The sequence below is a fragment of the Mobula birostris genome, chromosome X (assembly GCF_030028105.1).
Source record: "Mobula birostris isolate sMobBir1 chromosome X, sMobBir1.hap1, whole genome shotgun sequence".
Taxonomy (NCBI): Eukaryota; Metazoa; Chordata; class Chondrichthyes; order Myliobatiformes; family Myliobatidae; genus Mobula; species Mobula birostris.
The window spans coordinates 68,296,924-68,324,659 of NC_092402.1; the positions used below are offsets into that span (position 1 = coordinate 68,296,924).

At 42.1% G+C, this 27,736-nt stretch overlaps 1 protein-coding gene across 1 annotated transcript in view; it reads right to left on the minus strand.

Moving 5' to 3' along the window:
* LOC140191766 (uncharacterized) overlaps nucleotides 1-25,027 on the minus strand; it is a 51,163-nt gene extending 26,136 nt beyond the window's left edge. Inside the window, exon 1 of the mRNA XM_072249487.1 lies at nucleotides 21,267-25,027. Coding sequence (XP_072105588.1) covers nucleotides 21,267-21,350 — 84 coding nt within the window. The 5' untranslated portion in view covers nucleotides 21,351-25,027. The remainder of the gene's footprint in view (nucleotides 1-21,266) is intronic.
* Nucleotides 25,028-27,736: the final 2,709 nt, after the last annotated feature.

The window sequence follows — 27,736 nt, forward strand, 5'->3', positions numbered from 1 at the left end:
TTAGTAAGTCGTGAGCATGCTATGTTGGCACTGGAAGCATGGCAACTCTTGCGGGCTGCCCCCAGCGCATCCTTGGACTGTGTTGGTCATTAATACAAACATTGCATTTTGCTGTATGTTTCAACGTACGTACATGTGACAAATAAAGCTTGAGCAGGAGGCCAGAACTGAAGGAGCAGAGAGATCTCAGAGGTTGGGAGGGATGGAGGTGGGGAAGGATAAGACCATGGAGGGATTTGAAAGCAAGGATAAAATTTTAAAAACCAGCAGTTGATATGGGTCATTGTGCACAGAAGTATTGGACAAGTGGAATAACATGAAAGTTAGGATATGGGCAGCATAGTTTTGATAGACGCAAGGGACTGTAGATGGAGTTACCTGGAGGAACTTGGTGGGTCAAGTAACATCTGTAGAGGGCAAAGTAATTGCTGATGTTTTTGGTCAAGACCCTTTATTAAGACCAAGAATGCAGAGAAAAGATAGTTGGAGAAAAGAGAGGGAGTGGTGCGACAGGGGCCAGAGGTGATTGGTGGACCAAACAGGTGGGGCAGTGAAGAATGGCAAACTGATGAAGCCAGGTAGGAGAGGGGAAGGGCTGGAGTTGGGAGAAAGCAGGAAGATGACAGATGGAGGCAGGTAAAAAGAGGAAGATGGCAGTATTTTAGTTGAGGAAATTTGATGCATCAAAGACTTTAGTAAATTTCTACAGATGTACTGAGAAGAGCATTGTGACAGTTTGCATCACTGTCTGGTGTGGAGGTGCTAATATAATCAGAATCAGATTTAATATCACCAGCACGTCATGAAATTTCTCAACTTTGCAGCAGCAGTACAATGCAATACACAGAGGGAAAAAAAACGCAATTTATAGCATGTAATTTTATATATATATATATATATATATATATATATATATATATACACATATACACACACACACACTTAAATAGTTAAACTAAATAAGTGGCGTAAGGTCAGAAATAAAAAAGCAGTGAGGTAGTATTCATAGGTTCAATGTCTATTCAGAAATCTGATGGCGTAGGGGAAGGAGCTGTTCCTGAATTGCTGAGTGTGTGCCTTCAGGCTCCTGTATCTCCTACCTGATGGTAATAATAAGAATAGGGCATGATGGATGCCGCCTTTTCGAGGCATCGCTCCTTGAAGATGTCCTGGATACCACAGAGATTGGTACCCATGATGGAGATGACTAAGTTCACAACTCTCTGCAGCTTGCTCAGCTTACTTCAATCCTGTGTAGTAGCACCCCCCCCAAACTAAAACAGTGATACAGCCAGCTGGAATCCTCTCCATAGTACTCTGGAATCCTCAGTAGAAATTTGCAAGTATCTTTGGTGACAGACCAAATCTCCTCAAACTCCTGATGAAATAAAGAATCGAAAGAGACTTCAGAGGGTTATAGTCTCAGCCAACTTCACTAAAAAGCTCCTGAATCACTGCCCCAAGAAGAGCAATACCAGCTTCTCCAGTGTTATAACACAAGTCAAACTCTACATTTGTGTTATCAGTGCAATGAATCTCAGTGACATCCTCTCCAAGCCCATGTTTTTCCTAATGTGTTCTGCCCAGAACTGAACACAATGTTCCAGATGAATCTCTTCAACAATTTATACTAAAGTTTAAGTAGAACTTCCTTGTTTTCGTTATCTGTGCCTATAAATAAAGCCAGGAAGTGTATAGTGTATTTTTAAAACAAAATCCACTTTTAAACATGTCCTACCACCTTTAATGAAGTGGAAAAACACTTCCAGGTCTCCATTTAAGATTGTACTGTGCAAATAACAAATGATCTATTTTTAATACAGGTGCTCCAGCTTCCTCCTTCATCTCAAAAGATGTGCAAGTCAGTAGGTGACAGAACACTCCACTTGCCTGGATATCTGCATCTCTGATGATATTCTGACACTGGGGTCAAAGTCTGAAGGTAGAAGACTGAATTTAGCGAGTCCAGACGTCAAGGCCCCTGGGCCGGTTAGTCCATAAGTCAGAGGCCTGATGCCCCTGGGCCTTGGAGTGGAGTCCTGGAGGTGAAGATGTCTTGGGGTTGGAGGCCTGTCTTTCAGTGCAAGGGAGCAAAGGGGCTTGTTTTGTTGTCATTTTGTGTTGTTCTGCTGAACATTGTAGCCATACTACGTTTGCACCGGAATGTGTGCCAACACTTGCGGGCTGCCTCCAGCGCATCCTTAGATTTCGTTGGTGCTAACACAAATGATGGATTTCACTATATCTTTCAATATACGTGTGATAAGTAAGTTAATTTGAATTAGATTGACACAATCCAGGTCTTGACTGGCACTCCACACTTTCATCATCTCCATCACCACTGTGGAAGGGTACAGTATACACCATCAACACTCAGCTAACGATCCCTCCGTGGAGGGAGTTAGGAGCACCAAGGTTCTGGGAGTGCACATAACAAACAATCTCACCTGGTCCCACAACATCACCTCCTTAGTCAAGAAAGCATACCCCCCCCCCCCCCCCATTCTAACCAATTTTTACAGGAGCACCATCGAGCATCCTGATCAGCTTTATCACCGTCTGGTACAGGAATTACAAGGCATCTGACCACAAGATCCTACAAAGGATTGTGAACATTGCTGAGAGGATCATCAGGGTCTCCCTTCCACCCAGATATTTATCAGGAGAACTGCATGGTCAAGGATCCATCCTATCTCTTTGATCCCCTACCATCAGGCAGGAAGTACTGTAGCATTAGGACAAGAACTGTTAATATGGGAAGCAGCTTCTTCCCGCAGGCCATGAGACTACTGAACTCCCTGCGACCACCCATATCTCATCACACATGAAGTGCCAGTAGTGTTATACTGTTTACTTTTTTTAAACTTGTGTCATAAGTGCACCTTATGCTAAATGTCAATCTTCTAGACTACATTTTAGTATTTGTTAATTTATTTGTTGCAACATTACTTTACATGTTATGTGTGAGTTACATGAACTGTGTTGTGCACCTTGGTCCGGAAGAACATTGTTTCAGATTTTCACTCCAATGAGTGTTTGTCATTATTATGCAATAAGCTTGAATTTGAACCTGAACTTGAACACTCCAGCAAAAATAATCTGATGGCAGAATGCAATGGGTCACAGCCCTGATGCAGGGTTTCAGCACGAAACATCAACACTGATGCTGCCTGACCTACTGTGTCCTCCAGCAGACTGTTTGTTGTTCCAGATTCCAGCACCTGCAGTCTGCTGTCTCTAAAACATATGACCTTTTCCACCTTGAAAAAGAGGAGAGCAGCAGGTGCCTGGTAACCTCTAACTGCAGGATCATCTTCAAATCACACTCCATGCTAACTTTGAAACATAATGCTATAAATATTCATCGTTTCCAGGTTTAAAATCCTGCATTTCCAGCAACACACAGACATTGTTTAAGGCCAATAAATTTCAGCTACATTAGTGACATCCACATTCGGTAGAGGAAAGGAACAAACCAGAAGAAATAATAAGCATAACGAAAATGTCAATAGCAGATTAAATTAACCTTCATAACTTTGTCATAGTGCATTTACGATACCGGGCTGTGCATTCCATCCCTCTTAACTCAGCTCAAAATTTTACACCCAATAGCAGCACTATTTATTCTCACCAGCTGTTTTCAAAAGATGTCCTGTTGCCTCAAAAGTCCTACTCGCCAGGTTCAAAACTGGACACTCGAGGCCTGTCCAGTCACAAAACAACCCAATGAACAAGTACAATTAAGCATGGGGACCAAATCATAAAATACACACCTTAATGGGGTGGAATTCTACAAAGATACTTTGCATGTCATAAATATATGAAGGGTTGTATGGTGAAAAATTTGCATTCATTCAGCTCTTGCAAATATTCCAAGCTGCTTCACAGAGGCTTAATTAAACAAAAAAAAAAATCTCTCTCAAATTAAAGGTGCATTTTGTCAAACATGAAAATAAAAACCTTCGAACATAGAACAGTACAGGCCCAACAGCCCATGGGGGGGGGGTGGGTGGGAAGGAGTTCCAGGAATTAGACAGTGATGATGAAGGATCATAGACCTTTACAAATTAGAACAGAGGGCTATTTGGGGAAGGAAGAGGTCCTCAGGGTGGTGGTGTCCTCACACTCCTACCACACTTCTTAGGAATAGCGGTCTTCGGTTTGGGAGGTGCTATCACAATTGTCTGGGTGAGTAACTGCAATGCATTATGTAGATAGTGCACACAACAGCCACTGTGTGCCTGTGGTGCAGGAATGAATGTCTAAGGTGGTGGATGGATTGGGTTGGTTTGTCCTGGATGGCATCGAGCATCTTTACCCTTTTTGGAGCTGCACTCATCTAGGCAAGTAGACAGGATTTCATCACACTCTGACTTGTGCCTTGTAGACTGTGAAAAGGCTCTGGGGTGTCAAGAAGGGAGTCACTCATTACACAATGCCCACACTTTGAACTGCTCTCACAGGCATAATATTTGTGTGGTTGGCCCCATTGAGTTTCTGATCAGTGGTGACCACAGGATATTTAGGGTGTGACAGTAGGTAATGGTTGGAGTCAGGGCCTTGTGCTTTGGTCCTTTGTCACCCATGCCAAAAACGTAAAAGGGTAGAGGCCATACTAAGAGCAGCCCCCCAGTCGTCCGGGTTTGGGGGTTCAACTCAGGGCCAACGACCCTGACTGGTCAGAAAACAATTCTTATGGAAACAGCAATGAAGAATCCTTCCATACAGACAAATGGAGGAACTTCACTGCTGCCAAAAAAGAAACCCAAGCACCCAGAGGAAACCCATGCAGTCATGGAGAAAACGTACAAACTCAAGAGACATTGGCAGAATTAAACTCAGGTCACCGGAACTGTAATAGTGTTACACTGCAACGTTATTGTGCCACGCACAAACATTACTTGCCAGCTATCCCCCTTAAATGTTGGTTTGGTCTTGCTGCACACAGAATTGGGCTTCACTGACTCAGAAGCTGTGAATGGGACTGAATGTTGTTCTATGACCAGTGAACATCATGTGATGGAAGGAAGGTCGCAGATAAAACAGCTTAAAATGGTTGGTCCAAGGACACTACCCCGAGGAACTCCTGCAGTTAGGTCTAGGGATTAACATAATTGACTTTTGTGCAAAGTATTTCTCCAAGCATTGGAATCTTTTCTCCTTTATACCCACTGATTTCAGTTTTACCAGGGCTCCTTGATGCTACACTCAGTCAAATCCTGTCTCAAGGTTAAGGGCAATCATTCTCACCTCTGAAATTATGCTCTTTGGTCCAAGTTTGGACCAGGTCTGGAGCAAAGTGGCACTGGCACAGATATGCAGTTCACTGGCATTAGGTGCTGCTTGATAATGCTACCAGTGACATCTACCATGATGCTGATGATGAACAGTAGACTGATTAGGCAGAGATTAGCTAGATTAAATTGGTAGAACACAAGAGGAGCAGCAACTCATCAGCCAAGGGATGTGGTAGTCAAGAGGTAAAAGAGGTTCAGGATTCGCAACACCAGGTTCAAGAAGAGCACAACCATCAGGCTCTTGAACAAAGGGGTTAACTATATTCACTTACCCATTCATTGAGATGTTCCCACAACCAATGATCTCACTTAAAGGACTATTTTGTTATTTCATGTTCTCGTTATTTATTGCTATTTATTTATATTTGCATTTGCACAGTTTGTCGTCTTCTGCACTCTGGTTGATCTTTCATTGACCCTGTTATAGTTACTAGTCTATAGATTTGCTGAGTATGCCCACAGGAGAAAGAATCTCGTGTTATATGTGGTGACATATGTACATTGATAATAAAATTGCCTTTGAACTTTGAGGTTTGCTTGCCGGTGTTTGACCTGATGCCACGAGACTACATCGGACTTCCAGGGTCAGTGCATCCAGTATGCACGTACAGTGCTGTCTCATTGGGTGGGTCAGCACATGTTCAGGGATTGTCAAAGAGGAGCCTACTTTATTGCCTTTAAGTTACAATTTTGCAAGGACGATCATGTCAGTCTGCTGGGTCGGTGGGACACCTTCCAATTTCCTCACCAGTGCCCAGATGCTGAAAGAGGATCGTGCAAGATTTTCTTGAGTTGGGAGTATTTCACCATGTCTCAATTCAGCATGGAGAATCATGTCAGATGGCCTGTCTAATTGTATCCCTTCTCCATTTCACATTCATGTTTAAGTATACCCAAGTGTGAAACCGACAATGAAGACGATTAACATCTGGCTGGAGGGTGCTGACTCTGCTCTTCAGCACCAATTCCAGCACACAGACTGGAGTGTGTTTGCTGTCCATGCCACCACAGACTCTCAGATTAACATTGATTTATACACCAACTCTGTCCTTGAGCACATCAACAAGTGTGTAGACAAAGTGACATCACAAAAACAAATAAAAGTTTTCCCCAATCAGAAACCACGGATGAACAGAGAAGTTCGCCTCCTGCTCAAAGCCAGAGATTCAGCCTTCAGGTCAGGAGACCGGGAGGCTTACAGCTCAGCCAGGGCCAACCTGAGGAGGGGAATCTCTCAGGCTAAACACATATACAAACAGAGAATCGAGGAGCATTTCAACTCCTCAGACCCCCAGCGCATGTGGCGTGGCAAACAGCTCATTACAGACTTCAAACCACCTAGTACTGTGCCCCTTTCCAGCTCTGCTTCCCTCCCTGATGAGCTCAATTACTTCTACGCTCGCTTTCACTGAGAGAACAAGGAGGTCACCCTCAAAGCAGATCTCCCACCTGGTGAACCGCCTCTCTCACTTTCCACCTCTGATGTTTGTGCCACCCTGAGCAGGGTGAATGTACGGAAGGCAGCTGGTCCATATGGAATACCTGGCCGTGTGCTCAGAGTCTGTGCAGGGCAGTTGGCCAGGGTCCTCATGGACATATTTAATCTGTCCCTGGCCCAGGCAGTTGTCCCCACAAGCTTCAAGATCGCCACCATCATGCCAGTGCCGAAGCATTCGACTGCTAGAGGCCTGAATGACTTCCGCCCAGTTGCACTCACCCCCATCATTACAAAGTGCTTTGAGAGACTGGTTCTATCACATCTAAAATCCTGTCTGCCCACTACCCTGGACCCCCATCAATTTGCCTATTGCACCAACAGGTCAACAGAGGATGCCATCTCCATGGCACTTCACTCTGCCCTGACCCACCTGGACAGCCCCAACTCTTATGTCAGAATGCTGTTCATTGACTTTAGTTCGGCATTCAATACTGTGATCCCCTCCAAGCTGATCACCAAACTTCACCAGCTTGGTATCAGCTCATCCCTCTGCAATTGGACCCTGGGCTTTCTGACCAACAGACCCCAATCTGTTAAGTTAGACAACCTCTCCTCCTCTACTCTCACCCTGATCACCTGCGTGCCTCAAGGCTGTGTGCTGAGCCCTCTTCTGTACTCCCTTTTCACCTATGACTGTGTTCCTGTACATGGTTCTAACTCCATAATCAAGTTCGCAGACGACACCATGGTGGTTGGCCTGATCAGAGGGGATGACGAGGCCGCCTACAGGGACGAGGTCCAGCACCTGGCTGTGTGGTGTGCCAACAACAACCTGGCCCTTAACACCCAGAAGACCAAGGAGATCATTGTGGACCTCAGGCATGCTAGGAGCCACACTCACATCCCCATCTACATCAACAGAGCTGTAGTGGAGCGTGTATCAAGCTTCAAATTCCTTGGTGTTCACATTTCTGTGGATCTCACCTGATCCCTGAACTCCTCCAACCTGATCAAAAAGGCGCAATAGTGCCTTTATTTCCTGCGGAGCATCAGGAAAGCTCACCTCTGTCCCAGGATACTGACGGACTTTTACCGCTGTACCATTGAGAGCATACTCACCAAATGCATCTCAGTGTGGTATGGCAACTGGCCCGTATCAGACCTCAAAGCACTCCAGCGGGTGGTGAAAACTGCCCAGTGGATTATCGGCACCCAATTGCCCACCATTGAGAACATCTACCATAAGCACTGCCTGGGCAGGGCAAAAAGCATTATCAAGGATGCATCTCACCCTAACCATGGACTTTTTACTCTCCTCCCATCTGGTAGATGCTACAGGAGCCTCCGCTCCCGCACCAGCAGGCACAGGAAGAGCTTCTTCCCTGAGGTTGTGACCCTGCTGAACCTCACATCACAACGCTAAGCAGTATTGCACCCATATTGTATTGTCTCAGTATTTTTATATTTGTGTGCTGTAGCACTTACTTTCTATTCGCAGTTATTTGGCAAATAACACTATTCTTTGCATTTCTGGTCAGATGCTAACTGCATTTCATTGGCTTTGTATCTGTACTCGGCACAATGACAATAAAGTTGAATCTAATCTAACTTAAGAATCACAGAGAAGTCACATATTGGCTGAACCAGGTAAGGTTGATACTGATGTCAACAGAATTACCCACTGATGACTTTTCTCCTTATTAACAATGGAACTTTAATTCCACAGGTGCCGTGGTAGGATTCAAACTTGGGCCTCCAGATTGTTGGCCCAGGACTCTTGATTTATTCATCCAATAACAAAACTGTAATCCCTACCTAGAGAACACAGAACAGTATAGCACAGGAACAGGCCCTTTGGCACACAATGTTGTGCTGAACCAGCTAAAAAGCAAATCAAAAACACCCAAACACTAATCCTTCCTACCTACACCAAGTCCATATCCCTCCATCTTCCTCATATTCATGTGCCTATCTAAATGTTTCTTAAATACCTCAATGCATTTGTCTCTAACACCACACCAGGCAGCACATTCCAGGCATCCACCACTGAGTGAAAAAACAACTTACCCCTCACATCGCCCTTTGAACCTACCCCGTCTCACTTTCAATGCATGCCCTCTGGTATTAGACATTTCTACCCTGGGAAACAGATACTCTCAAGTCCATTCCATCTATGCCTCTCACAATCTTGTAAACCTCTCTCAGATCTCCCCTCAGCCTCCGTCACTCCAGAGAAAGCAACCCAAGCTTATTTAACCTCTCATGATAGCAACTGCCCTCTAAACCAGGCAGCATCTTAGTAAACCTCTTCTACACCCTCTCCAAATCCTCAACATCTTTTCTGTAGTGAGGCAACCAGAACTGTATGCAATACTCCAGATGTGGCCTAACCAGAGTTTTATAAATTTGCAACATAACCTCTTGACTTTTGAACTCAGTGCCTTGACTAACAAAAGCAAGCATTCCATAAGCCTTCTGAACCACCTTATTGACCTGTGTAGCCACTTTCAAGGAGCTACAAACTTGGATCCCAGGATCTCTCTGCTCAGCAACACTTAAGGATCTTGCCCTTAACAGTGTACTGTCTCCTTACATTTGCCCTACCAAGGTTCTAGAGCTCACATTTATCTGGGTTAAACTCCATCTGCCATTTCTCTGCCCATATCGGCAACTGATCTATATTGTGCTCTATTCTTTGCCAGTTTTCTACGCTATCCACAACTCCACCAATCTTGGTACCTCATCCACTAATTTACTAACCCACCCATCTACATTTTCATCCAGGTCATTTATATACATCACAAACAGCAGAGGTTCCAGCACAGATCCCCGAGGCACACCACTAAGTACAGACCTCCAGCTCAAAAAAGTCCTTTCAACCACTATCCTCTGGCTTCCATGTGCAAGCCAGTTCTGAATCCAAACAGCCAATTCGCTGTAGACTCCGTGCACCTTAATCTTCTGGATTAGCCTCCATTGAGGGACTTTGTCAAACTCCTTATTAAAATCCAGGTAGACAACATCCACTGTCCTACCCTCATCAATCTCTTTGTCACCTTATCAAAAACTCAATCAAGTTGGTAAGACACAAACTGCCCCACACAAAGCTGGCTCTCCCTAATTAGGCCATGGATTTCCAATCTCAAAGAATTTTCTCCAGCAATTTTCCTATAACTGACAAGAGACTCACCGGTCTAGTTTCCAGGATTTTCCCTTATTCCCTCCTTAAATAGAGGTACATTAGCCACTTGCCAGTCCTCCAGGACTTTGCCTGTGGCTAGAGAGGACACTAAGATATTGGTTAAAGGCCCAGCAATCTCGTCTCTGCCTCCTTCAATAACCTGGGGTAAATCTCATCAGGGCCTGGGGACTTGCCCACCTTAATATTAGGAGGCCCAACACTTCCTTCTCCTTGACATCTAAACGTCTAATGTATTTATACACTCACTGATCTCCTGGTCCTCCATATCCTTTTTCTTGGTAAATACTGAAACACTCATTTTCATATGAGTACCCCGAGCAAATGTCCCCCCCCATTTATCCTTGAGTGGTCCCACACTCTCCCTAGTTATCTCCTTACTCTTGATGCATGTATAGAATGTCTTGGGATTCACCTTAAACCACTTTTCATGGCCTCTCCTGGCTTTCCTAATTCCCTTTAGTTCTTTTCTGGCTTCTTTATAATCTTCATGTGCTCTGTTTGATCCTAATTTCTGAGGCTTTACATACTTTTCCTTTTTCTTCTTGACTAAATTCATCACATCTCTGGACATCCAAGGTTCTCTTATCTTTCCATCCTTCCTTCTAACAGGAACATACCTTTCCTGTACTCTGTGGAATTGATCTTTAAACACCCTCCACATCTTATGTAAAATTGAGTCCTCCCTGATGGATTTTGCTCAATACCACATTCACTCAGAAGCCTCAATGACCTAAATGGAAGTCATAGCATCTGTGAACTCTCTTGGCTTCTTCTGGTACAAACAAAACTCATGATGATTCCCTCACCTCTTATTTTACTTTCTTGCAATTTAGTGTAAAGAAAATGATACATTCTTTGGTTACATTAAATAATTAAGGTTGATGCTTTGATAAGGATAAATTACAAACTGAATTCAAATTTCATATTCCTGCTAAATATCGCACTTTCACCTGTGTGGAAGTTACAAATTTCCTTGCAGATTCATCCAAAATCTTAAAGAACTCACACAGGCAATCTGCGCTGTGTTGACTTGTTGCAGCTTGCTGGCTTCCAAACAGCAAGCATGCTGGTCCTGACACACCTAACAGATTTGGAAAGTGTGCTGTTGTAAGTTACTGGGCAGGGTTACACCTGGGTTTTCCACTGCCAGGAGGTAGATTTAGGTTTTTGTGCTGCACACGTCATGTGGCATTTTCATTGCTCTGGAATGTAACAGCCAGCATTCGAAAGATAGGCCGCGCTCCACCTTGCTACTCTACCATACTCAAGCAATGATGTTGCAATATTCAGCAATCCTTTCCTTAATACTTCCTCTTCAACGTTTGTCCTCCCCCCTTTCTCTGTCCGATTCATCAATACACTCATTCAACTACAATTTTCAGTTCTAGAAGGAAATAGACAGGTGACATTTCAGGAGTACCAACAGAATTGCGGGACTTTGAAATGTTTATACTGGGTGTGGATTTATACAAAGTTATGATCTCACTCACATCATCTGGACCTGGAACCAGAGAAGGCAAAGCATGCCCACATAAGGAGAAAATGAAGAGCCACAAGAAACATTGTTTAAAAAGTGAACAAGACAGGCACTGGCAGAGATTCTTATCCACATGTTGCAAATACTTGGCGTCACAGCCTCCGCGGAATCATGAATTGTTCCACTCTTGTCATCAGTAGCAACAGAAACAATAGTGTTTCATGTTGTATGCCTTCTATCCTTATATTTCCTAATTAATTCTGGCCTCAAATTCTCTAGCACATTGGAAGCAGACTTGAAAATCCTTCACAATTGTTATTTGCTTCGGAATGCCAAGCAGCTCTTAGATTCTACAGATAATTTAATCAAAGTGATTTTTTCCATATTTTGAAGCAGCAATTCTGGCCCCTTTTCAGACACAGAAAAATCCAATCCCAAAAAGATTGCTTACCAACTTTTAAAGGACCTTTCCACTTGCAGGACTACTAAGAACAGCATTCAAAGCAGCAGCATTTTTACTGTAACTGCTTCCTAGAGAATTACAATTCATGTGGGCCAAAGGGCCTGTACTGTGCTGTACTATTTTATGTTCTATGTTCTATTAAGGAAATATTTGCATGACACCAATGTTCTCGCTCCATGGAGAATCTGTGATTGGTCACACGAGTTCAAGAATAATGATCTCTTAAAAGTACTTGGAAATCACATGACCTCCAAGTTCAAAGTAAATTATCAAAACACATACTGTATATACGTCATCAAAATGCTTATTCTGAGATTCATTTTCTTGCAGAAAAAATACAGAATTTAAGAAAAACTATAAACAATGATTGACAAAAACCAATGTGCAATAGAAGGTGAAATGTGCAGAAAAAGAATAACACGAGTTGTAAAGAATCCTTAAAATTGAGTCTGTAGTTCATAAAATCATTTCAGAGTAGTGGTGATTTAAGTTATCCATACTGAATCAGGAGCCTAATGGTGGTTCCTGAACTTGGTGGTGTGGGAGCAAAGACCTTTAAGATATAGGAGCAGAATTAGGCTATCCAGTCCATTGAGTCTGCTGTGCCATTCCATCATGGCAGATCCATGTTTCTCTCAACCCCATTCTCCTGCCTTCTACCTGTAACCTTTCACACCCTGACTAATCTATCAACCTCCACCTTAAATACACATAATGACCTGACCTCCACAGCCACCTGTGGCAATGAATTCCACAGATTCTCTATCCTCTAGCTAAGGAAACTCCACCTCATCTCTGTTCTAAATGGATGTCCCTCTATTCTGAGGCTGTGCCCTCTGGTCCTAGACTCCCCCACTATAGGAAACATCCTCTCCACATCCACTCTATCTACACCTTTCAACATTCAATAGGTTTCAATGAGATTACCCCACCTCCCCATTCTTCTAAATTCCAATGAGCACAGGCCCAAAGCCATCAAATGCTCTTCATGTGATAACCCTTTCAATCCCGGAATCATTTTCATGGATCTCCTCTCAAATATCAACACATCTCTTTTTAAAAAAAGATAAGGAGCCCAAAACTATTCACAATACTCTAAGTGAGGCCTCACCAGTCCCTTATAAAGTCTCAGGATTACATCCTTGCTTTTATATTCTAGTCCTCTTGAAATGAATGCTAACATTGCATTTGCTGCAAAGGCTTCTGTACTTCCTACCCAATAGTAGACATGAGAAGAGAGCATGACCTGGATGGTGGGGGTCTTTTAAGATGGATGCTGCTTTCCTGCATCAGTGCTCCATGTAAATATACTCAATGATGGACTGGGCTGTATCCACCACTTTCTATAGACTTTTCCATTCCTGTGCATTGGTGCTTCCATACTAGGCTGTGATGTAACTTGTTTGGATACTCTCTATTATGCATCTATAGTAGTTTGTCTGAGATTTTGCTGACATGCCTGTTCACAAGTGAAGCAAAATATTAAGTGTTTTAACATTCCAGTGAAGTGCTGTATTGCAAGCTCTGGGGTTGTGTTAAAATTATCCTTTGGCACCTCCGAGCAGCTTTTAATGACAAACAAAAATCCACTCCACTTTAGTCACCCCTTCTTATGTAAGTAAAGCACATCCTCCACAATTTTCTCACTTGGTATGGATTTCTTTTTTTAAAAAAGGCTGGGAGGGGAGAAGAAGAGATAACCCACTGATACAGCAAATGACAGCTCCTGGGGAAGTGTCAGGAACCCAGTTCCAGCAATTAATACTACTAAAGTATAGCAGGAATAGAGCCATACTAGGTCATGTGAAGTGGGGAAAATCCAATACAGTAGCTCTAAGCCACATCTTTGTTTACATAGCTGCCAATAAGCCACCAATTTCTCTACTTTCCTGTCACATTTGGACCTCTGAAGTCTATCATTTCTCATCAGGTATGAGTTTTATTTTCTAAAATTCTTCTAAACTTAATGCTCCTGCCCCTGCTCCTTAACAATTGTTCTACAGCCACAATACATGAAAATGCACTCTCAAATTCCAGTGTCCATGATGTATGCACATGTAACTGATTTTGGAAAGGGACCTGAATATATGCACACATTCTTAATGATTATTGGGGGTAGGGCTGCCTCTCTGTTACCCAGCACATGTCCCTGCACTGTGAATAATGTGTAGCATTGCTTAAGGGTGAACATGGGATCTGATTTCAGCAAATGGTGGCTGATGTGTACTTGGTTTAAAGATTAACAACTTTCAATGTGTAATATCCCAGTTAAGATTCCCACTGCTACACTGTGAGGTAGTTTATATTAGCAGTTTTCTGCAAAAGCAGTGTGCCATGCTGGAAAGAGGACTAAGATGAGGACTCACGTTGTCCAGCTGAGGAATGTGTGTCACCCAATCAGGATTGTAGGATGTGAGAGAAGGTTCCAGAGAGCTGTGGGGAAGAGGTTTCTGAAGGACAGTAGTCTGGCTTGGGGTCTTTTGGTGGAAGCTGTGGATTGGGACAGAAGGGAAGATGCTGCAGAATACCATTGGAAGGAGAGTCCCTGTTGCATGAAGTGCTTTGTGCAGATGAATGGCTCCAAGGAGGAAAGGCCATTACTCCTGATAGTGCCAGTTCGTTCAAGATGGTCTTCGAGGGCAGTTTAAAAATGTGGTGGGTGCTTTCATGCAGATGGTGGGTCCAGCACGTGAGTAAGAGGTACACCCCCTGAATACTCCAGCATGAGATCCAACAGTTATCTGCACATTGGACTGGTTCAACTCTAATAGGTCCTTTTCTTTTCCCTATTAACTGATAAAGCTGAAATTGGTAAATCTATTTTCTTTATAATTTTATGCGGTGTACAATCTGTTATTTCTTGCCAACAGATAATTGTGTACAGGCAGTATTTACACAGCATTCACTCAAATCAAAGTTTCTTTAATCAGAACATCATAACATTCCTAGGAAAAGAGTACAGTCGACATTTAGGGCTGAGACCCTTCAGTCCTGCTGAAGGGTCTTGGCCCGAAACGTTGCCTGTACTCTTCTCCCATAGATGCTGCCTGGCCTGCTGAGTTCCTCCAGCATTCTGTGTGTGTTGCTTGGATTTCCGGCATCTGCAGATTTTCTCTTGTTCACAACATTCCCGTTTGGTTGAACCCCAACTATACTAACCCTAGATGTGTATTGTTTGTGAAAGGTGGATTTTCACCACTGAGTTACGTTACTGTTAGCCCAGTTGGCTATCAAGGCAAGTTTGCAAACGAGTCCAGTGAGGGGGTTATAAATGAATAACAAGGGAATAAACCCAAGTACAAAATGTAACATAAGGAATTCAAAAACCACAAAGGCCATTTCACCCTACATAAGCACAAGCAACCAGATAACCTTACAGTCCACTATAGGAATAATGAATCATTTTAAAAAAAAAACTGATTCTAGGGTTTTGCCTCCACTGATACCGGGAAAAATTGAGCTCAAAATACAGAGACTTCAAGAAATGGCATCCAAACACTCATGAGTCAAGTCACTTACAAGTAATGCCTTTTGAGGCCCCTACATCAGTTAGTTGACAATATCCTCCTTTGATGGAGAATGGGGTTTCCCTTCCTCCACAATTGATGTTGCCCTCACCCACATCTCCTGGACATCTGTGCTCACCTCATCTTCCAGGCACCTTAACAGGGATAGAGTTCCTCTTGTCCTCCCTCCCTCACCTATCACCCCATGAGTCTCCACATCCAACACATCATTCTCCATAGCTTCCACCATCTTCAATGAGATCCTACCACCAAACATATCTTTACCTGCCCCTCTCACTACTCCCTACTTTACGCAGGGATTGCTCCCCGTGATTCCCTTGACCATTCATCCCTCCTCACTAGTCTCTCCTTTGCACTTATCTCCTTCATCACCTCCATTCAGAGCTCCAAACAGTCCTTCCAGGTGAGGCAAGACTTCACCTGTGAATCTGCTGGGGTCCTCTACTGCATCCGGTGTTCCTGATGTAGCCTCCTCTACATTAGTGAGACCCAACATATACTGGGGGATTCCTTTGCTGAGCACCTTCGATCCATCTGCAAAAAGTAGGACTTCTCAGTGGCCAACCATTTTAATTCCATCCCCATTCTGACGGGGCCACTGTCAGGTTGAAGGAGCAGCACCCTATATTTTGTCTGGGTAGCCTCCAACCTGATGGCATAAGCATTGATTTCTCCAATTTCCTCTGGCCTCTTACATCTTCCTCCTCACCTGCCCATCACCTCCTCCGGTGCCCCCTCCTCCTTCCCTTTCTCACATGGTGGACTCTCCTCTCCTGTCAGATTCCTTCTTCTCCAGCCCTTTACCTTCCCCACCTATCACCATCCAGCTTCTCACTTCATCCCCTCTCCTTCACTCACCTGGCTTCACCTTCTAGCTCCGTGGTTCTGAACCACATTCTACTTGTGGCCCACATGTGACTTTCATTTACCTCTGTGGACCCCACCCTCCACAGTCTCTGTTAGTTGCTAAAGTGTTTTTTTTTTGGTCAACTGTTCTAATTATTCTTATATATATAGTCAATATTTAGCAGGTTATAGGTTGTTTTAAAAAAAAAAGGCATCCATTAGTCTCGTGAGACCATGGATTTGCGCCTTGGAAGGTTTTTCCAGGGCGCAGGCCTGGGCAAGGTTGTATGGAAGGCTGGCAGTTGCCCATGCTGCAAGTCCCCCCTCTCCACGCCGCCGATGTTGTCCAAGGGAAGGGCACTAGGACCCATACAGCTTGGCACCAGTGTCATCGCAGAGCAATGTGTGGTTAAGTGCCTTGCTCAAGGACACAACACGCTGCCTCAGCTGAGGCTCGAACTAGCGACCTTCAGATCACTAGACTGATGCCTTAACCACTTAGCCATGCACAAACACTAATAGGTATTACATGATAAATATAATGTTACAGGTATCTATGAAAAATAAAGCTATTCTAAAGCTCTGAATAAGATTATTTATAATATAATATTCTTCCAACCAGCAATGAACAAGTGCTTAATATTGTTACTTAGGGTATTTAGTGAGATCCTTGTGACTGATGCAAACTAGTGAGTTTTTGAATATCTGGTTGCAACTTGGTTAAAGATTATTGAAGGTCACCTCTTTTCAGAGCATAAAGATGGTTACGAGCTTTTGATAGTGGGTGAAGAGCTTGACTAAAACCACATTGCACTCCCACACACACCAAGCTAAGCTGGTTTGTTGCCTCATTTGCATCATCTAGCATATTTTACTATTCATTTCATTCAGGGTTCCAATTAAATTACATATTTCTTCTGGTTTATATATTTTAGTCATATTTCATTAAAACAGCAAACTTATCATGGGCCATTCTGAAACTCCTGTGGCCCTCAGTTTCTTGTTTTTTTAAATTTGTGGCTCCTTGGGGGTGGGGGAGGGGTCATTTCGCCCATGTTGTGAACCACTGTTCTGGCTTGTACATCCTTCCCCTCCTTCCATCTTCTTATTCTGGCTTCGACCCCCTTCTTTTCAAGTCCTGAAGGGTCTTGGTCTGAAATGTCAACTGTTTATTCATTTCCATAGACTCAGCTTGACCTGCTGAGTTCCTCTAGCACTTTGTGCATGTTGCTCTGGATTTCCAGCATCTGCAGAATCACTTGTATTTCATACAAAGTTGTTCTTTAAAATCTTAGCAGATTTCCAAGTGGAATGGCCATATATGACGTTTGCACTTAAGAAATTTGGATTTGGACCATCTTTCATTAAATGGATTGAGATAATTTATTCACACCCATCTGCTTCTATATCACTAATCAGAATATTTCCTCCCCTTTTGCAATTCATCGTGGGACTCGTCAAGGCTGTCCCCTTTTTCCATTTTTGTTTGTAGTTATCATTGAGCCACTGGCTGTTAGCATCAGACAGGACCCTTTGATATCTGCCATTCATATGCATGGACATAAACATCACCTTTTGTTATACGCTGACGATGTCCTTTTATCTCCAGCCCACAAACATCAATACCCGCCCTTCTGACTCTAGTTAATAATTTCGGCAGTTTCTCAGGTTTCTCTACTAATTGGGATAAGAGTGAACTAATGCCAGTCACTGCAGTGGTTAATACGGCGTATTTACAGTCCATTCCCTTTAAAATAACTTATGATAATTTTTCCTATCTTGGTGTGACTATTACAAAAAACCCAGATGACCTTTTGCAAGTGAATTGGTGAAACAAGGTTGAGCAGGTTAAATGCAATACTGACTTTTGGAAAACCCTTCCAATTTTTTTGGTGGGGAGGGTTAATGCAATCAAGATGATTGTACTGCCACAATTTCTTCATCTTTTCCAGTCAATTCCATGTTTTATTCCTCTCTCATATTTTAAGCAATTGGATTCAATTATTATACCCTTCATTTGGAATTATAAAGCCATTAGAATTACTAAAAAAGCAGTTTTGCCCTACCAGACGTTAAAATGTATTACTGGGCTGCCCACCTATCCATTCTTACATGGTGGAAAAAAGGCCCACCCTCTACTTCAGACTCGTGCCCAGCATGGTTACTCATAGAGCAAGTGCTTTGAAAGAAGACTTCCTTACCAGCTCTCCTTAATAGCCCCACTGCAGTTAATAAGTCACATTTTAGTAACAGCTTTGTGGTTGGCAGCACTATAAGAATTTGGAAGCAGATTCAACTACACATTAAGGCCCCAAAAACTTGTATTAACACTCTGATTTGTAACAATCATTCCTTTTTGCCTGGACTGAATGATACCATTTTTTCTACCTGGAAACAGAGGCGCATCTGTATTGTAGGTAACCTATATATTAAAGGAAACGTTGCCTCATTTGTGCAGTTACAAGCAGTTTACAATATCCCTGTATCTAGTTTTTTTTAGATATTTACAAATTCGAGTTTATGTTTGGATATATATACCTAACTTTGAAGTTTTAGACAAACATGAGTCCCTGGAGGCAATAAATAAATTTGATCCTGTTACTCGTAGTGTGGTATCCTGTTTTTATACGATCCTATATAATGGAGCTCGGGTGAATACTGCAGGTCTTAAACAGGCATGGGTGGATGAATTGGGTATAGAACAGAGAGGAGGTCTGGGATGAGTGTTTAAAGAGTATACATGATTGTTCGGTCAACGTCAGACACAGACTTATACAGTTTAAAACAATACATAGGCTTCACTATTCCAAAGAAAAGTTGCACAGTTTCTACCCTGATGTTTCACCAGTTTGTAATAGATGTAAATCTGTGAACAGTAACTTGTCACATTCATTCTGGTCATGTTGTAAGCTTTATACATACTGGAAAAGTATTTTTCACAGTTTCTCTAAGCTTTTGGGAAGCGGTGGGAACCAGACCCACTTATAGCCATCCTTGCAGCAACAAGCTCCCTACCTTCAGCCAGTATGTATGAAAAAAAAGGCTGTATTGTTTGGCATGGTGATTGCTAAGAAGTTAATCCTGCAAATGTGGAAAATGGACTCTTTGCCTACGTACGATCTGTGGCTGAGAGAACTGGCAAATACTTTACACTTGGAGAGACTGAGACTATGTAATGAGGACAGAGGGGACATCTTTGAAAGGATATGGGCCCTGTATTGGATTTTCTCACGGGGTGAGAACTGAAGTTTTTTGGTGCAGTGCACCTCTGCTACGTTTACTTTTGCCTTTATATTTTTCTCCCTTTTGCTGCTCAATATTTAATTAGATTTTGTTAAGGTCATGGTTTTTGTAGATGTGCTTTTTTTTGTAATAAAAAGATAAAAAGAATATTTTAAAAAATCTTAGCAGATTTGACTAAATCAGGAAAAACCACTTCCTCTAGTTGCAGAGTCAGTGGAGACGGTTGTCAATTTAAGTTTGCTACTGAACTTAGGGAAAGGGATGGCAAATGTCTCCGTTCAACATTGAACAATTTATTACAGGAAGTGGTTGAGATACATTGACTAAAATTGGATACAGAACAATGGTGAGAAATATGATTAATTTATGATTGTTCTTGGAAGAGAACACATGTAATTAGTCAAATAGTTTTGTGCTGTTAATTTACATTAAGGGTAGGGCAAGAATGTTACAATCGACTTCTAGCCTTCCAAGCTGGAGAAGGATAAACTCAGGCAGCTCTAGCTCAAGCTCCTAAATGCCATCCAAGTATGGATGTTGGGATAAAGTCCAACAGAAAGTTTTTGGCTTTGTCCCAATTCCTCCAGAATGGTGAAGAATCTACAGTCTTCCCAGCAAGAGTCAATACATGCAAAAGATCATTAATGAGAACGTCACACTGGGATAAACAGATACATGTCACATGATTGGCTTTCACAGCTTAATACTGCCATCATCACACCCCAGACTGCTTGTCCAACATCCTCCAACTAAACATTGCACACTTGTCACAAATTTTGTTGGTCACTAATTCCATCTTTTTAGCCATGTGGCTAACACCGCCCTCTGGTAATGAATTTCACGTTCACCACCTTCTGAGTTTCTCCTCATCTCAGTCCTAAACCCCTTGCCCCGTATCCTGAGACTGTAGTCCCTTCTTCTAAGCATCCGACCCGAAGGGGAAACGTCCTCCCTACATCCATTTTGTTGGGCCATTAGGAATACAGTGAATTTCAATTAGATCTCCTCTAAACTCCAATGAATGTAAGCCTGGTCAACCCATCCCTTCTCGTGTATCAGTCCCAACTTTCCAGGAATCTGTCTGGTGAAATTTGCTCCACTTTAGAGTATATATTTTCTTGAGTAAGCCTACTTGGTGTCCAATTCTCCAGGTGTGGTTATACCGCAGCTCTGTATAATTGCGTAATACATTTTGCTCCTGTATTCACAACCTACAGCAACGAAGGGCAGCACATCATTTGCCTTAACTGATTGCTGTTCAAACTCAAAGCTCCTTGTTGTGTTAAAAATGTACTAAATACAAAGTGCTGTTTCCTTTAGGAAGCACGATTAACTGAATTGAATTTCTATTCTGTGAATTTAGATGATTAGGTGGAGTCCAAACTAGATTAAAGGTAGGAGGTTGTTGGGAGTGTCTGTAGTTAGACAAACAAGGGAAAAGGAAATTCCGACTCGAAACTCTTGATGTCGTATCACGCCTACAAAATCATTTCTAGCTACAGGTCTTGGGCTTCAATCATACCGTGGTATGTAACGCAGAATAATTCTGAAGTTAGAGGAAATCTGGTTCCTGTTTTGTATGTTGTTTTGTATAGTTCGCCTCGGGTGACTTCACATTGGGGCATGGTATAATTGAGGGATATATGTGGTAACCCAGAGCCGATTTGACGAAAACGTAATTTCGGACTTTACATAAAAACCAAGGTATTGTATCGCAAAATACAACATTGTTTAAAAAAAAGTACTTGAGAGGGAAGAAATGACATCTCCTACCTCTTTAATCATTATCATCACGTTTTCATCCTCCGACATTTCCCTGGACAGGATCCTTCTCCGAACATTGACCGGGGTCCCCATCACCACTTCAATTCATAAACGTGATTAAAATTCCACTGGTCGAAAAACTTGCAGCAAGTCAGGGAGACAGCTCAATAAGTGCTCTTCAGTAAGGAGTTATAACTGGGCTTCATTCACCTTCCCGATGTGCCACAGTCTCCCGCACGATCAACGAAAACAATTAACTTTAAAAACCTCCTGCGCGCAACCAGTTCCTCGACTCAATGCATTTCCACCAGTACCGCCTGGAATTAGAGAGACGCTTGGGTCCTAGCGCCTGCCTTTTAAAGCACAGGGGCCAGCAGATAATCAGCCGGTTCCAAACGCCGAAGTATTTCGTTGTTGTAAAATCTTCCACAAAACAAGTATCCAAATCAGTTCACGAAATATGTTAAAATGTTAATAGAGAGGAATGGGAGGGACGAGAAACTGACTGCAAAACAGCAGCTTCCTCCTCCCTCCAACAAAGTAGAACAGGTCAGTCTTCCCAACACGCACGAGTCTTGACAAGCCTATTAGGTTGACAGTAGCACTCCAACAGCTATCTTGAGAGACAATTATCAGAATTAAAAAGGTAAAAGTCAATAAATTCATAAACATCAAATTATGCCCTGAAACAACGTTCGCGTCTCAGTAGAGTTTGCCATGGTCAAAAACACTTGGTTAACTTGGGAGCATAGAAACCGTATGTCATTCAGCCCGTCAACTATTGCAATTAGATTATGGATCTACAGTTCAACCGCCTTTAGCAGTTTAGCTCCGCCTCCTGTCCCGCTATCACAAAAGCAGCCTTGACCTATAAAGTTTACCATTTTGGGCAGGGCCAGAAAGAAATTTCCAAATTTCCACAAATCTTTAAACACGAGATTCTGTAGATGCTGGAAATCTTGAGAAACGCACACAAAAAAGACTGGAGGTACTCAGCAGATCAGGCAGAACCCATCGCGAGGAATAAACATTCAACGTTTCAGACCAAGAGGACAGAAGCCAGAATAACGTGATAGTGGGGGGGGGAAGAAAGGGAGATGGGGGGAAGAAAGGGATATGGGGGGGAAAGAAAGGGATATGGGGGGGAAAGAAAGGGAGATGGGAAGAGAGAAATAATACAAGCCAGCAGGTCAATGGATAAGTGAGAGGTAGAGGGTAGAAGTAGTAGTAATCTGATAGGAGAGTAGACCATGGAAGAAAGGGGAGGAAGGGAACCAGTGGGATGTGATGAGAAGGTGAGGAGAAATGGTGAGAGGGCAACCAGAATGGGGAATGTAAAAGGAGAGAAGGGGGAAGAATGGCCTGAAACATCAATATTTTCCACTCATCTATAGATATTGCTTGACTTGCTAAGTTCTTCCACCATTTTGTGTTGATACCTTAGTTTCCTTCCTGAATTGTAAGAACTTGTTCCCTAAAAATTTGTGCCAGTGACAATCATGCCTATACTCAATATATCAAATTCTGGGGGGGGGGGATATTTACAGCATTCAATATTTACAGCATGCAACTTTCATGCTCAACAGATCATAAGCATAATCCCCAAGGTGAGTGCTCCAAGCCTGAAACTAAGTATTCCATACAAGCTCAATATGGAGCTTTAGCCAACTAAAGCAAGATTTCCACCTCTTTCCTCATCCCTCTAAACAAAAAGGTCAATATTCCATTAGCCATTATGATTACATTTATACATATCTGCAAGCTTAAATAATTTGGCTATACATGAAAAATACCGTTATAGTTCTAAGGACTGCAATATTTTGCAAATATTTACTCGAGTTTGAAGATGGTTACTTTATTCTTGGCCATTATTAGAAATTTGAGGAAGTTTGGTATGTCCCCAAATACTCAAAATTCTATAGATGTACTATGGAGAACATTCTGACTGACTGCATCACAGCTTGGTATGGATGCTCCAATGCACAGGATTGAAAGAAGCTGCAGAGGTTTGTGGATTCAGCTAGCTCTATCATGGGCACAACCCTCCCCACCATCAAGGACATCTTCAAGAGGTGATGTCTCAAAAAGACAATACACATCACTAAGGACCCTCGCATCTGGGAAATGCATGTTTCTCCACACTACCATCAGGGAGATGGTAGAGGAGTATGAACACCTACATTCAACTATTCAGGAAGTTGCTTCCCCTTTGTCATCAGATAGATGTCTGAACAATCCATAAACATTAAATTATTATTCCTGTTTTTGCATTATTCTTTAATTTATTTCTTTGCACTATACTGTTGCCACAAGACAACAGATTTCACACCCTTTAAGTCAGGGATAATAAATCTTTGTTATGCTGGTTTTCCCTGCTTGATCTGTATCTCAGCAACTTCATTTGATGTTACCTGCAAGCTCAATTTTATTCATCATTAAAAATAGTAAAAAGTTGAAAAAAGGGAAAGCAAATCCCTACTATTGGCAATTAGAGCATTGAATTTTATACCCCACTCTCTCACCCACTCACAAATTTCCAAGCCAAGTCAGTGTTACATTCTGATCTCAATTTTGACTTAGTGCCTTGGACAAGTATTCTGCACCTACAGCTATTTTCATATTTTACTGTCTCATTTTCTAAAATATATTGGTGGGATTTTAAGCTAATCTATAAAATATTGTGCATCATGTAAAATCAAAAGAAAAACTCCAAAACCTGCCAACATCTTACTAAAAATTAAAAACCAAAATTGTGACACCAAAAAAGTATTTATCCATTATGTAATTACATACTACACTAAATTTCCTCAGGTGCAATACTATAACAAATTGAGTGAGTTGGTTAGGTTGATAATATAGAAAATTGGAAGAGCACCTGTTTTCAATGAATTCATAAGAATAAATATCCCCACTCTCTGTAAGGTCTATCAGTAGGGTAGATTTTCAACAGACCAAACCAAAATGAAGACCAAAGAGCATTCAAGATAAGTCAAGGAAATGATAACAGAGAAGCACAAATCTGGGGAAGGGTACAAGACCATCTCAAACGCACCAAACATACCCCAATGCTCAGTGCAGCTTATGGTGGAAAAAGTTGGAAAAATATTATTTCCAAGGCCTTGCACATAAAGGGTATTTATAGAAGAGTGGCAAGGAAGAAGCCTTGGCTAAAAAAAAATTCTTGTCCATAATGAATTTGCAAAGAAGATACTATAAAGATATGGAAAGTGGTCTTGTGGTCAGATGAGACTAAAGTGGAACTTGTTGGCTTCAACTCTAAGCAGTACATGTGGCAAAAAGCTGGTCAGGATTGATGGGAAGACAAATGCTGCTCAATAGAAAGATCCTGGATAAAAACCTACTCGCCTCTGCCAGAAAGCTTAAACCGGGGAGGAAGTGTATCTAGCAGCAGGACAATGACCCAAAGCACACTGCCAGAGCAACCATGGAGTGGGTTCAAATGAAGAAAATTGATGTCCTTGAGTGGCCCAGTCACAGACCTGACCTCAAGCCGATCAAACATCTCTATTAAATTGTCAAGACTGCTGTCCACCATTGTTCCCCAACTAACCTGGCACAGCTTGAGCAATTTTGCAAGGAGGAATGGCAAATCTTACTCCCTCACATTGTGCAAAGCCTATAGAGACTTATCCAAAAGGACTACTAGCTCTAATAGCTACAAGAGATAGTTCAAATAAGTACTGAGCAAAGGGGGATGAATACTTTTGAACTGCTTTATAATTTCCCATTTTTTGCCTCCAGTGGAGGAGAAAAAAAGGAGCAAGTAATTCACAAATAAAAACTCAGTTAAATTGATCAAAATCCCTGGTTGTAATACTCATTTGTGTTAACAAATGGCTGGCCCCCCAATACTTCTACAAGTCACTTGTTGACTACCAAATTATGTCTTGCCCTTAAAGCCCAGTGCTCACAATTTCTCACACAAGTTACCCCCAAACAAGCCTAGTTTCGTCTCCCCAACTTTTCTTTCAGTAGTAGTGACATCTAGTCTCACAGCACAAGTCCCTTTTGTTTTTTTTCCCCCCCAATCTTTCAAACTTGAGAGAATATCCACTCCCTCTGTAAAGTGTTTGGATGTCTTATGTAATAGCACCTGTCCACCCCATTGCTTCTGAAATTGTTTAGCAGATGATATGAAATGTGTAACAATATTTCCTTAAGATGTTCCATTTCAGAATTGTTTCCTAATTTTCCTTAATGCACTGGTAAGGACTCAGAACAGGCCTGAATTTTCATTCAAATTGTTGGCTGTTTCGGATTCTGGTGAACTGGCTTTGCAATTCTCACTCTTGTCCATATTTGAGAAAAATAGGTACAAATTTTCTCATCTGTTAGTCAGATACACCAAATCTGGCACAGAGAGCATATACAGCTGCAATGTTAAGCTATTGGTTACTTAACGGGTTTTAAAAAAAAATGCCCTCTGATCAACAGGGTACCATTACTATTATGTACATGCTTTAAAGGACAAATTTATACAGCATGTTTCACATCCTCCAAGCCATCCCAAAGCACTTCACAGCCAATGAGGTACTGTTAAGTGCAGTAATTTTAATAGTTGAGGGGGTAGGGATAAATGTCAGATTCAAGTCTAATGTCATTGAAACAACCAGTACCACACAGGATTGTAGAACTTTATTTTTGCAAATGGTCAAATACTGCAAATTTGCACCATTTTACTGTAATTACACAATAGCCCCAGTGGAGGTCACCAACTTAGCCTTTTATTTTGCCACCTGAAATAAGTCAAAAGTTTCTTGAAAAATCACTTGTAAATATAATCAGCACCTATGCATGTTTCCTTTGCAGAAAGTAATATTCTCCATTCTGGCTGAAACAAACAGGGTTAAATATTTTCCAATATAATCTTCAAGCAACAATTGAGCAAACACAACCAGAATTCATTAAGTAATTGAATAAATGTTCTTTACCTTTCTTCTATTTTTCCCTGATTGGTATGTTTTTCAAAATTATGGCATCAACTTTGTGGGAGGGCTCTGCTCCCAAGGACAAGGAAATATTCCAGGACAGTATTATCGAAGAGATCATTTAAAAGAACAATCTGGGCACTTAACTGATTCATGTAACATGGAAATCTATTTTTCAAAAAGTTTGTTCACAGAAACCTTTGCGCTTGAAGCCATGCATTGCAAGCCAAGTGTATCTGCTCCCTCAACAAAATGAAGCATAACAACAGATGGGTAGGTTATAATTTAATTGCAGTACCAGCCCCATCCTCTCACACTAAGCAAAATGAATCAATGTTGTCCTGGAGCTTGCCCAAGACCAACAGCAAACCCCCAAAGTAGTCTACGCCAAGCTCTGCTATAGCAGGATACTGTCATTCAACCAAGATAAAGTGATGTGCTCAAAACTTTTGTGAAGTGCAATATCCCAACTCTTTGGGAATGTCTAGCCCTTAAATCACAGCGGGGCAGCATTGGGCAGAGTATTGGAATATCAGTATCAAAGGAATATCATCTCAAACTACACACCTACCTGATCAGAAGCCTCCTGCCCTAGCTGTGGCAAGGCTACAGTTCCCATCTTAGCTTCCAAATAGGGCAAAACAACCTTTATTATTTAGTGCAAAATCAAAAATTTTAGATGAAGTTATCAATGGAGGCAATCAAAGAAAGTAGAAATGCACTCAAGATGTATGGAGGATAGCGAGAATATTAGCAAGGCAAGCTTGGAATAAATCACAAGAATTTGAAAGGACCTGTACAAATTTGTACTACTGCATGGATGTTATTACAGAGACACCATCTTTTACCTCAAAGTGTTAGGTAATATTCTTCTGTGACTAGTCATCTCATTTGCTGTGTGCAGTTTGGCTGCTGTATTTGCTGGTTTCAGCCACCTAAATTACTGAGTACAGGCATCTTGCAAACTTAAAAAAAATAATTGAAGCTTCTGCAACTGAAAAGTCACATTTATGCGCAAATAACAGGAATTCTGCAGATGCTGGAAATTCAAGCAACACACATCAAAGTTGCTGGTGAACGCAGCAGGCCAGGCAGCATCTGTAGGAAGAGGTGCAGTCGACGTTTCAGGCCGAGACCCTTCGTCAGGACTAACTGAAGGGAGGGTGAGTAAGGGATTTGAAAGTTGGAGGGGGAGGGGGAGATCCAAAATGATAGGAGAAGACAGGAGGGGGAAGGATGGAGCCAAGAGCTGGACAGGTGATAGGCAAAAGGGGATACGAGAGGCTCCTGGGACAGGAGGTTCAGGAAGAAAGACAAGGGGGGGTGGGGGGGGGAGGACCCAGAGGATGGGAAAGAAGTATATTCAGAGGGACAGAGGGAGAAAAAAAGAGAGTGAGAGAAAGAATGTGTGCATAAAAATAAGTAACAGATGGGGTACGAGGGGGGAGGTGGGGCCTTAGCGGAAGTTAGAGAAGTCGATGTTCATGCCATCAGGTTGGAGGCTACCCAGACGGAATATAAGGTGTTTTT